General features: G+C 39.6%; 1 protein-coding gene and 1 long non-coding RNA gene across 3 annotated transcripts in view; one reads left to right on the top strand and one right to left on the bottom strand.

Moving 5' to 3' along the window:
* The window catches only part of jef (major facilitator superfamily domain-containing protein 6 jef), a 36,295-nt gene that overhangs the window by 7,857 nt on the left and 16,168 nt on the right, over positions 1-12,270 (bottom strand). For both annotated transcript variants that reach the window (XR_015312199.1, XM_022838108.2), the window contains exons 5-8: positions 3,817-4,084; positions 2,728-2,906; positions 1,506-2,034; positions 365-492 (exon numbers count right to left, since the gene is read on the bottom strand). Coding sequence is in view for 1 of the 2 variants with exons in the window: in XM_022838108.2 (XP_022693843.1) it covers positions 365-492; positions 1,506-2,034; positions 2,728-2,906; positions 3,817-4,084 (1,104 nt within the window). In the remaining variant the exon portion in view is untranslated. The remainder of the gene's footprint in view (positions 1-364; positions 493-1,505; positions 2,035-2,727; positions 2,907-3,816; positions 4,085-12,270) is intronic.
* Positions 3,991-8,248, top strand: LOC147753101 (uncharacterized). Its single transcript, XR_015312200.1, has 2 exons — positions 3,991-4,073; positions 6,976-8,248. It is a non-coding gene; the product is annotated as an uncharacterized LOC147753101 (long non-coding RNA).

Here is a 12,270-nt window from a genome sequence, read left to right as displayed (position 1 = left end):
ACGTTAGATTCAGAAATTTGCCTTTCGAACCGATCTGCGACGATTTCTAGCACTAATAAATGGCGCAAAAATGCTAAGGTTCTAGAAAAGCTTTTGTACTTCAAATGCAAAAGGATTAGTGAATTTGGGAGGAGTCGTGACAAGCGCAGGGTCGATTGTATCTTTATTCTTTGATACTTTATCCGTGTTTGCTAAGATGGCTCATGACTATTCCCAACATGAGGCAAGGCCGTACTGTTTCGCTCTAATGATTTTACTCTGTAAATGTATAGCACTATAAAAAAACGACTTTTATGATAAAATACCATAATCTCAAGTTCATCAGCGAATTTGTGCATTTTTCCTTATTGCATCTTTACCGTACCTGGTCCGTTTCGAATGCGACAAATCCTTTTTGTTCGCCTTCTCCTGTCAAAGTGTAGTGCGTAGCAATAAAGACTGCCAAAACAACGAGGCAGCACAGCGAGTAGCCCAAGAATGTTAACTGGGTTCCTGCAGTCCCACAGGCCAATTGAGCGGGCCCGGTAAAATACAATCAGCAAAAACGAAATGACGATGTAATGATTTGCAATACGACTACGCCAAAAGAGGATACCTAACGCGCATTTATAGTTTTAAGCTGCATAAACGCCATTTGACGTCATATAATAGAAATGCCGTCAATGTCGGCCATTATCTACCGTCCGCTGAATTGGCTAGATATTCTTCGAATGCTTTTGAACACTCCATTATCTTAGGCGTACGCTATTGCTTAATGCTGCACCAATTTTATTCCTGTACTTAACTCGGTAAAAGGTTAGACGTATTCAACTAAAAATCAGTTAAGCTAAACGATAGCTTTCATAACAATCGCGGATTTCTTCTTCAGGCCCTAACCAGCATTATAAGCAGGAAGCAAGACTGAGGAGTTTTAGCCTTGCCACTTAAGCTTTAGGGAAAGTGGAAGAGGGAGCTTTAAAAAAGCCATTGACAACAATTCGAGGTGCACGTAAGGCCAAGGGACACGTATTGTCGAAGATCAGCGCTACACACTGCACCGCTGTTCCAGTGCCAATGAATATTGATTAAACGATAGAACGAAAACGGTATCTCAGTCAACAGATCAAGCTTGTATTATCTTAATCGCTTTTTCAAACTGGGTCCAATGCACTAAGTGGTACGACTCTTATTATTATCATTATTAAGATCATTATATATTCATTCAATTTAGTCATATATTCAACTGTTTCTCTTCAAAGGCTTTCAACAGATGATTCTCGAATCATATACGAACTTACTAATTGGCAATACTAATCTATATTCAGCACGCTAAAACCATGATACGTCTTATGCAAAGAAGGCTACTTTTTAAATTTGCCGATAGCTACTTGACCCGTGACCAGCTGTTAACCGGGCCATAAATGACAATTTCATTCTAGTCCACTGCGTATATTTTGCCTCATTGCGTGTGGCATCGAAATACTGTTAATTATACGACGCTGTGCAAAATTGTTTCTATAACTCACCGTATTGAGTTATAATTAGTCCTCCAATGACGGCCCCGCTCGCTCGACCGAAGCCATGGTGTAAACCTTGCAGGACCCCAATAGCTGAGGCACGAACCCCTGACGGCGTTGCGGCACCGACGTACGAGACACAGGCAGCCCATACGGCTGAATGCGTGACGCCCTGCAGTAGTTCAAAGGGCAAAATCAGCCACGGATTGGAGACGTATGCCAGGTAAAGGAAGCGTAGTACATTTCCGGTTAGACCAAAGCAGAGCACCTTTTGGTGGCCCCACTTGCCAATAAATTTAAAGCTGAAGAAGAACGCGCCGATCTCCGAAATGTGATTCACCACCGACGCTAAACCGAAAAGTGTCGGCGTTCCACCCAGCTCTTGCAAATGCCAAAATAGAAATGTAAAGACCAACCCAATCCCAAAACCCAGGCACCATGCCGCTAACAGAAAAGTGGCATAACGTGGTGTGGCAATCGTGTTCAGTACGGACATGATCTGCGGAAGGTGCCGCATATGATGTGCAAACACATTACTCTGAAAAATTACGTCAAAAGAAATAAAAAAAAACAATCAGTTAAAATTGACGCCTTCGATGTTTGTTGTGCTGCATAACAGCGGTATGTTTGCTGGATTGACACTTGCAAGTTAATGTTTATATACAAATATAATATGAGAACAAGCATGACGGGGTTGGCGGAACTCGCGCAGCGTTAAAAGCAAGAAAAAGTTCATCGTTTTTTTGTAGAGTTGAACAGCAACGCATTTAACTGTAATACGAATAAACTTCTCAGAAATAGTGTTACTTATCAGACTGTTTCGAGACTTCATGTGTAGCACTTTGGGGTTGGTTGGCAACGAAGTTCGCCAAAGCATCTTTGCCAAAAGTTGCTCGACCAGCAATGAAAACCGAAGCTTCCTGAAGTAACGAACATTTGTGAAGAGACGTGCATTCTCTCCGCGTATTCTCAACCACCCCTTAATGCAATGAGTAAACGTGCTGATTTTTTAATAATTGTAGACATTTTCCAGTTTATTATACTTTCTTTCAAGGTTCAATATGCTGACACGTTCAAGGTAATCTTGACAACGGGATGCGTATATGGTTGACTTAAATCAATTTATTATTTACGCGCGTATTTTCTACCTAACCAGGCAATTTAACACAGAAATATTGATGAGCTGATCTAATTTAACAGACTCGATTTAATAATTAAAATGATAAAATACCTTGGCAGGTTCGGGATCGTTGAGATGTTGTTCCGAAGTCAGATGATCTGTTGCTGTCGGTATACCTGGAGCTATGTCTTCAATAGTGATTTCGTTGGAAAACCCACGCTGGGAGTTCTTCACTTTGATACTTCCTGTTCGTAGCTGCTTCATCTGTACATCAGACTGACTGCCCGTTTCTATAGGCGCAGCGTAGACAAAAGCCCATTATACAGGTGAGTAGGTTAATGTTAACCTTCACAAATACGATACTGGATTGATCTATGTGCGCCCTTTCCGATCGCAATCATAAGTTTTACGATTCTAAATGCCCTATATTACTTTCCCTGCCACGGTATCTAGCATGAATTATGCGCCGCTAGATAATAGATACCATGAGTGGTCGCTTGCCAAAACCAAATAACACTAAAAAAATACTTTTTATGGCTATGTGATTGCAAAGCTCTTCTGCATGCGAAGGTACAGATATCGTGTTTTCTTCAATAATTCGGTGAAGTTCCGATGTGACATTAAGATCTTTTACATAGAAGCTTCCGGTTTTCTAGTGCAGCTTCCCCTACGGAGTCGCTAATTAATGTTCCTTACTATAGCTATTTTTGTATATATGTAATATAAATTTCGTTGTTAAGAACAACAAAAATAGTGACCGATCTTCACTGGTAACCCATTATGAAGGATAATTGCACACATAGGCTATACGCTTCGTACTTTCGCTTTACCTTTCTTCATTTCCATTGTACACTTTCATTTTAATTGAGATGTAACTGCTTGTGCTCTAATTGCAATGGAATAGTTTTAATATCACCTTTTTGGTTGCGGATGCGTTTATGTTGGACATGTAGTTTTATCAGTTTATGCGGCTCGCCTTAAGCGAACAGTCTTAGCCAATGACGAAAATATTTCCATATATATATAGATCAGTATTTCCCACAAAGCTGCTCTCAGAAAACGGAGCCCCACTACTCTTTGGTGATCGGTGTTTGCTACAATAAGATGTTCCCTATACTTCATGCGTAAGGGGGTTCGTGCATTTCGTTTGCGTAAAACATGCAAAGGTACCTTATTTCTTGTTCAAAATTTAGGACGTACCTGCTTGTGCAGCTTCGTCGTAATCGTAATCAAATCGAAACTGGGTAGCGACGATAAACGCGCATCCCATCAGGCAGCTGAATGTCACAAAGCACACAGTATAGTTCCGTTCACGGTCGGAAGGCTTTATACATGGATGATTCGGAAACGATGTCGAGCGATCGAGGGCGATACCCAGGAAAAGCATCGCCACTGCCCATCCAATAGAACCGAACATCCTTTGACGTCCATAGTCGTCAGGTCGGTCGGCGAGATAGGTAAGCGTCACCTGAAAATGAATTGCATAGGCTCAGCAACGACAGATCTGGCAAAGTCCTTATTTTTCAAGTAGCTCACGCCATGAAGTCCTCTGGTGTGCGAGATAATTCGCTGATTTATCTCACACATGTACAATACATGGCGATCGATATACTTCAGCCATTCATTTTTGCTCACTCGTTCAGCCCGCTCCTAATGCGCTTATACGTATAGCGAAATGTTTGATAAACGAGTTTAGAACTGCAAGAAGCTACGAAAGCAAGTCAGTATCGCATACCGTTTGGATTGTGGAGTACGTAGCTAAGGTCATTGGAGTTAAACGTCGAAAAATCGATACAAGCATTGCTACGGCAATCCTGAGTAAATGTTCCGATTACTTGTCAGCACTAAATCGTCCCCTTCCTCATTATGTCCAAACGGAGCAGGTTTATGGCTAAAAAGCGATACCTAGCATATCTAACTCGATATATAAGACAGTAGAAATTCTTCGTTCAAATTCTAAATTACGTCGAGGCAGCATATGAGTTTACTTAGTTAAAGGGAGGTACTTTTCTTCTACACTAAATATCTTTAATTTATGCCAGATATTACTGAAAGGAAGTGAGGGCAAGCTATGATAGCTGACCTTCCAAGAAGTAAATAACGAAAAACTGTATATATAGCAGAATGAGGTAGATACTTGAACAAGTACCTCTAGCAGGCGTCACCACTATCCACTTCAGGTGTACGAACTGGCTGGCTCACCATGGCTGGAATACAACTATTATCATACATATCCGTTTAATAATGTTGGACATAAAAGTCTTTTTGTCAAGCCTAATCCCGCCTAAACAGGCTTAGTTTGTCGCCTTGTGCTACTCAAGATGAAAATTTTCTTTGACCTCGGTTGCTAATTTGCTTGGGACAAGCACACAAAAGAGAAAAACAGACGGCAAATGCCGAAGATACGGAAGCGGAAAGAAGTTGACGAAGGTCAGAACAGAATGGATACTGTAGAATGAACATTGCGCGTCCCAATATATAGCTGAGAAAGGATGGGGACAAATGGGACGCGGTGGTGGAAATGGAAGGGTGAAAAATCGATCACTTCAGCCATGTCGATAGAAGGCAAGTGCGAAAATCTGCTCTGCTGAGAAAGCATTGTCCAAGAGATACGAGGCCGTTGAATATGGTGCATTGGTTGTTTTTACAAATAGATTTAATCGAGTTCAAAGATGATTGTGTCTCGCTAAACGATAACATGGCGGCGAATGCTTACTTATGCGAAACGTCACATCTGTAACAGCTAACTGCTGTAAAACACATACCGAGATAGTTAAATTATTATAGCGATCTGAAGTTTTTTGCGATATAATTATTAGGCAGATCAGAGGTCATCGACATGTTACGTTTGGAAATACAACAAGATGGTGAGGCTTTCAAACTGTCGACCATCACTATCTTCAAGCTAGCACGTACTTGTTAAAAATTTACAAACATAATATACTAACAAAAAATATTTGTTATTATAAATTTTGTTATCCTAAACGTTAATCATTAACTATCTTATTAGTTGGCAACAAAGTACACGCGATGATGTATCAATTATTGTTTAACCTATATTATGCCAACTCGTTACAATGTCAATCAAATTACTGTTATTTTGTTTATTCCTCCCCATGAAAAACTAGAGATAAAACGTTTACTACACGAAATAAATTCCCCCTGTTCGCACCTCAGAGTGAATGAGCCTGTTCATAGACTTACTTCGACCTTACATACAGGATGCCTCAAAACAATATTCCATCACTTTTTTTCTTCTTCCTTTACATACAAGTTTATTATAAAATACAAATTATACAATAAAGATGTTTGAATATAAAAGTAGAGCAATGTGCAAAGACAATATCAAAGCAAGCTTCAAACAGATCTACCGACGCGATTTACAATCACTCGGATAAAATACAAGTTTCAAACGATAGGACTATTTCGAATGTTCGTTTCGAGAGACAAGGGACAAGAGGAACGTTGTAACGAAACATCTTCAAAGTGAATGAGTCAATTATTAGTAGTTACAAGTAGTAAGCAAGTCAAGCCTCAATAGCTGATAAAACGTTCCAGCTGGAAAAGCTTCATTCCAACTGAAGATGATTTGGACTAAAAGGAAACAATTCATTTAATAAATGGTACTTAGAAGGATACACAATAGTCAGAATACACAGCTTTCGGAAAAGATTGTTTAAAACGATTAAACCGAATAGCGTAAAGGGCTAGCATAACTGCAGCTATTGAGAAACTATTAACGTATTAGGTAACTTTAGAAGAAGTTAATGTGGTGCATTAGTTAATTGTATGATTCTGGAAGAATCTGTTTAACCAAATGAGACTTTGGTAAAAATGATTTTGTCGCTAGAGCTGCAAACTATCATCGTAATATAGGAATGTATCGTTTTATAAGAATCTTCCAAACAGATAAGCTGAAAAACAAACCTCATAGAATTCTCACCTATAGAATTCCCGTTCCTTATACCTAATGCTAGTGGGCTTTGCTGGCGGGCACGCTTTGCTGGTAAAGTCTACAGTAAAAAACCAACAACATTGGAAGATCTAAAAGCTACAGTTGGGCAGGAATATGCCCCACAAGGCCAAAGAAAACATATATGGAAATTCGTCAATCTATAGTTCATCATTATAGAATAGTAATAATTTTGAACATGTACGGTAGGGGAAGATTTTAAGTGGATTATTTTACAGCTTAAATATGATTTATATATAAATAAAAACGAAAGGCTGTCTGTGTCTCTGTATTTTGAGGCTGTCTGTGTATAATAATCATAGCCCCTGGTTGCTGATATTCAGTCAGTATAGTAGATAGCGGAAAAAAAAACGTGCTTATACGTATAGACTGTCTTATCTTTATAGGCACATCTATGTATCTGGCAACGTGAACTACAACGATTACAGTATTCGAAATTATGCGCAATGGGCAGAAAACGAGATTGTTACGATCGTGTGGTCACAGTGGCTTCGCTTCTTCTTCTATCACCGTGAAATCTGCGATCGAGGGCGCGCAGGTGTCGTCATTGCATTAGAACGTGCGAAATCAATGCGGGGTGTGAGTCTACTCACTTTTTTAATTTCCACGCCAAGGGGTAACAAAAAAAAGCTTAGATAGACGTAAAGGCTGCTCTAACTAAAAACCTACCAGATACAAACGAACAGACTTGCATCTGGAAAGGTGCGAACTGACACTTTTCAACGGGCACTGAGATAACACAGGCATTCGAAAACGAGACGGAGCTGAATAAGCATGCAGTTAGTAGCTGGGATAAAGTTGGCCTTAATATAGACAAGGTAAGTGAAGAACAAAGCAAACAAAGTAAGGACATAGGACCAAGGATGTCCACCACCCGGTGGTAGTTATCAACATGGAATGAAAATACACAAGCATTATGATCTGGGCAATTTTAATTAGAGTACTGCTATCGGTAACGTGTAGACACGTAATCTACAAGGGTTGCTATTTTCTCCAGTCTTTTCTCTCACATTGATATCGTTTACTGTACTTATTGTTTATATGGCCATGATTATTCACCGAAGCGATGAGATCGAAGCAACGGTGAACACTGGGGCTTTTTGCCATCATAGGGCCCCATGCTTAATCGAACATAGCTACTGCCCACCTCAAGTCGGAACGATAATTTCGTCGGCTACGAAGCAGCTCCCTATGAATGTGATACTCACGTTTGTAATAACTTCATAACAGCTGAATTAGGCGAGTGTGATTCTTTTTTTGCCATTAAGTCCAGCAAGAAGCGTTTATATAGTACGATTCTTGAGCTGCTATAATGTGCTTTCATTATTTAGGTTAGGTATTCTTTATCGGCCTCGATGCGTCGGATTTTACGTTTCGTATTGTCGTGTCCATGCGTGCGTTCGAACCTAGGCTACAACGCCTGTCTATGACTTCATAACAGCCTAGACACACTTTATTTAATTCCTCTTGCTTGGATGATATATGATGTTTTAAAATTGTAGCTTCTGAAACAATAGCGTCTTAAACTTATTTTAATAGGACAGTGTCCCAGATATTGAATGACGACAGCCAGGCATTAAAAAACAAAACCATAAGCTTAAGTTTTGGTACTGGCTTGTAGAATGAGATATAATAAAATAGTTCGTTTCTTGTACTGTACATTTATCTTATATCTCACTGTGTAAAGTTATTAGAAAGGTATTGACCGTTATTCTAGCTCTATGATTTTAAAATCACATATCTCGGATAAAATAGGTTGTGTTGCCGTCGCTAGGATTTGACAGTAGCAGATCTACTAAAATTGTTGAAATGGTTTTATTCGGATTCAAAATAGAACACACTGAAGAATGGGTAAAATTTCACTATAGTCTGTTTTATGACGATACAGGCAGAAATACTCCCCAGACGCATATAAAATTTGGGCCGTTAATAGGCAAAATGGTTGATCGGAAAAAACAGCCCAAAAAATGGCTCTATCGCTTTCGGTCCGGAAGTTCCCATGTGAAAAATGCTTCTCGTAGTGGTCGATCAATTACGAAAAAAGTTTATGGAATTAGGAAAAATTGATTGGTTGATGACCATTGCATCGCTAACGAACTAAACATCTACCACCGGACAACATAAAAACGTCTGAAAAAGAGGCGTCTATAGAAGAGCTCGATATTTGGGTGCCACACGAGCTGATGCCAAAGAGTTTATTCGCTCGTATTTGCATCTACGAGACTCTCCAGCGACCCAACGAGATCGAGAGGTTTTTAGCGCGGGCAACTACAAATGATGAAGAGTAAATCGCATACAACTATAATGTGACAATTAAAGAAATAAAAAAAAAAAAAAAAAACTTTACAATCTTTAGCAAAGCCCAGACTGACGAAAAGGAATGAGATGCAATGTATTTAGTGAATCTGGAAAGGAATCCTACGTTATGATTGTTACCGTTTGGCAAAACGATTGATCCGGACCTCGGCTGTCAATAACCAACAAGGTAACAACAACCGATCGAACAAAAATGGCAAGACTTAGAGAACAAGCGACGTCTTCCACCATCACACATTAACTATTCAAAAATTCAGAGAACTTTAATAAGAAATTTCCGGATCCTGTGCCATCAGATTATTATTCGTTTCGGCCTTTGCAGAATTCTCTTAATGGTATTCATTTCATTTTATTCATTCAAGATCATTGTGTTGCCAGAAAAAAATATAGAAAATCGTCGATTAAAATGACGCGGCTTCACTTGAAAACTATTATTTCATAATATAAGAAAAAATACTAACTTCAGTGTTGGCTTAAGAACGGTCAATACAACAACCCAATATCTGTTGTGTGCCTCTTGAGTGATCGATAATTTTATAACTAAGTGCTTTGAATAGGTTCTAACAGTCTAATGCTAAGGTAGGACATAAGGAGCGCGAACATCGGTTCGTACGTGTATCGACTAGTGATAACAGCCAGTGCAATAACCAAGCACAATTTTTTGTGTCTTAATAACACAGTGCCGATAACCGTAGTCTAAATCAGTTTAGAGCTAACCGGGTTTTCGTTGGCTTTTACGTCAGAAAAATGAGACAAACACCCTACAAGACACATATATATATATATATATGATATTTTATTATACCATGAAGTACTATGTAGAGCAATTAGCTGTTAGCGTAGTCTATTAGTTTTTAAAAATGCTATTTTTATTATGCTATGATGGAAAAAGATATCTTTTATGATGTTCCTACAAGACAGTACGATCAAAACCACACAAATATGTAGGCCTGGTCAGACAAACGCGCCGGCGTGGATACACACATACCTTCCTACCGAAAGATCTATTCACATATTCTTTAACAGTATCAATCGGTGGAATGAACGCATTTGTAGGAATGGTAACGTTTCAAAGGTAACTAAGCTTTCTGAGAACCTGTTCTTGAAGGTACACAACAGAGCTTGATTAAAATTTACCTTGCAAATGTCAGCCTTAAAAGAATAGGCAAAGTCCTTTTAGGAGTATTGAATAATTTGTATTATGAAACGAACGTATTTTCGAAAACACTGGATACCGCATAGCACACCTATGCTACCGCATGTGATGAGCAACTGATAGGATCTCAGGATAACCAATTCTTGAAATAAGATAATACCGGCCGTCGGTCCCAACTCGCTATGGGCTCGTATGGAAGTGCAGCCTGATTTCCGAGGACACGCCATAGAAAATAACATACATACGGTAACACAATTACCTCAATTACAACTCAGAATGCCAAAGGGCATAGTTCAGTAGCTGTCCGCAAAACAAAGGAACAACTTTGGCGCATGTTAATGCGAAAGGAACATGCAGGGGCTGCTGCATACTGAGACGCGTCATTGAATGCACACGATCTGCAGCACTGTTGCTGACATGTGGCGCTGATCACTTGACGAAATTAGCCCTAACCGACAAAAATGGTCCAGCTCCGAGATAAACCAACCAATTCAGAAAAAAAACCATTTCGTTAAATGACCAGTGAGCGACAAGGTCGCCTCGAGAAACCAACTGTGATCGATTGTTGTCCCTATACATTAGAACAAGGAGTTCGCATGCACTGCGTATGGAGAAATGGAATGATATAAGATGTACGCATACCGGATAGCCACAAGTGATTTATCGCCAGAAACCTAAAGCCTATGTCAACAGTGGGCGTACCACGCCTATATCTGGTATGTCTCTTATATTCGCAGTTCCTGATAAAAAGGGATCTCATACTGTCGTACAATTTACTACGAACCCGGCTAAAAATCACGGTACGATATTTCGTTTTTGAGAAAACATTTGTCCATCCTGCAACTATTTGAATTAAGCTCCCTTCCGTACTTCTATTATATTTTTATATTATTGAAACATAGCTAACAGGTAAATAAGCGCGTACAATCGCAAAAATCACGATAGGACTACGCATAGGCACACACATCTGTACATGCCTGCAGCACAAAAGAATTGCGAGTCACTTTACCGTGTGTCAATCATGAGGCGACGAAGCGCCTGCCAGTGTCGTTGGTCTTGTGGCTGTGGCTCTGATTAAGACCTGGAAGAGTTGCTTGGCCTATTCGTTCTTTGAAAGGCCATCGCAGAGGGTGCTGGCACTTTAGGAAGGTCAGCCGAATGTCTTAAGCTAACATTCATCCAAAGCTATCGTGTTAACAATAGGTTATCTCATAGGTAAGTCAATCGTTGACCACTCTCCGACATCGAATAGAATAAGAGCAGGGTTTATCTATCAAATATATTGATAGGCTCCCTACATCGCACAATCGGTATTATATAGTAAGTGTATATTCCATCGTAGGTTTGCTTGATTTTCGAGGCACCAGGTTCGTTTTTATACAGTCAGAAAAATCGTCTGTGGCCTAAGCTAAATGTTTTGAGTGCTATGTTTGGTATTGTTATTACGAAGGAGGTATCTCCATTGGTGCAAGCCGCTGCTGCCCCAGTCTAAACGTAGCATGCCTGCGACCGGTTTCGTACCTAGAGGAGGCTTTTACGCTCTCTTTGTAACCATAAATGAGACGATATATATTTAAACTCATAATTAATAGTAGCTGCTAGCTTTTCTTTCCAAAAAAAAATTGAAAAAAGGGCCCCCTTACTGATTTCAATCAATAAACAAGCTTTATCTAGGGTACGACAGCTGAATTAGAATAAACTCCGACGCCTTATTTGTCGTAACAGGCAGGCGTTCGTAATATTTTTGGCGCTGGAAAAAACATTTGGTTTTTGCCCGAGCAAATCAACAAATTTGTCCTGTTAGAAGGCAGTATGTTGTTTTTGAGATCTAAGCGCAGATTCTTCATATCATTCAATCTATTTGCATCCCATCAAGATCAAGAATCTTCTTCTTGTCTCCCTGCCCGAAATTGACGGTCTGCGTTATTGCCAGTTTCTACTCAGCTTAACAAATATGGAGAAGAGGCAAATCGAAAGGTCGAAAACTCATCAATACACACTTTCGATGCACTTGCATTTTCGACATTGAAATGAACGACCATTTTGGAAAGGAAAATATCACTTGTCAATTGGATAATCCAAATAACCTTTAAGAACAATGTTAACTTTTTTTTTTCGTATTTTTTGCCGTTTTGAATCCTTTGGATTTTTTGGCCGTGACCGTTTCGAGCGTTTTGGCGTTGTTCGGACTCTTGGCCTGCTATTAAGG

This window comes from Varroa jacobsoni, unplaced genomic scaffold, assembly GCF_002532875.2.
Source record: "Varroa jacobsoni isolate VJ856 unplaced genomic scaffold, vjacob_1.0 scaffold_745, whole genome shotgun sequence".
NCBI classification, from domain to species: domain Eukaryota; kingdom Metazoa; phylum Arthropoda; class Arachnida; order Mesostigmata; family Varroidae; genus Varroa; species Varroa jacobsoni.
Note: the sequence above shows the minus strand (reverse complement) of the source record. Positions and strands in the feature narration are given on the sequence as shown.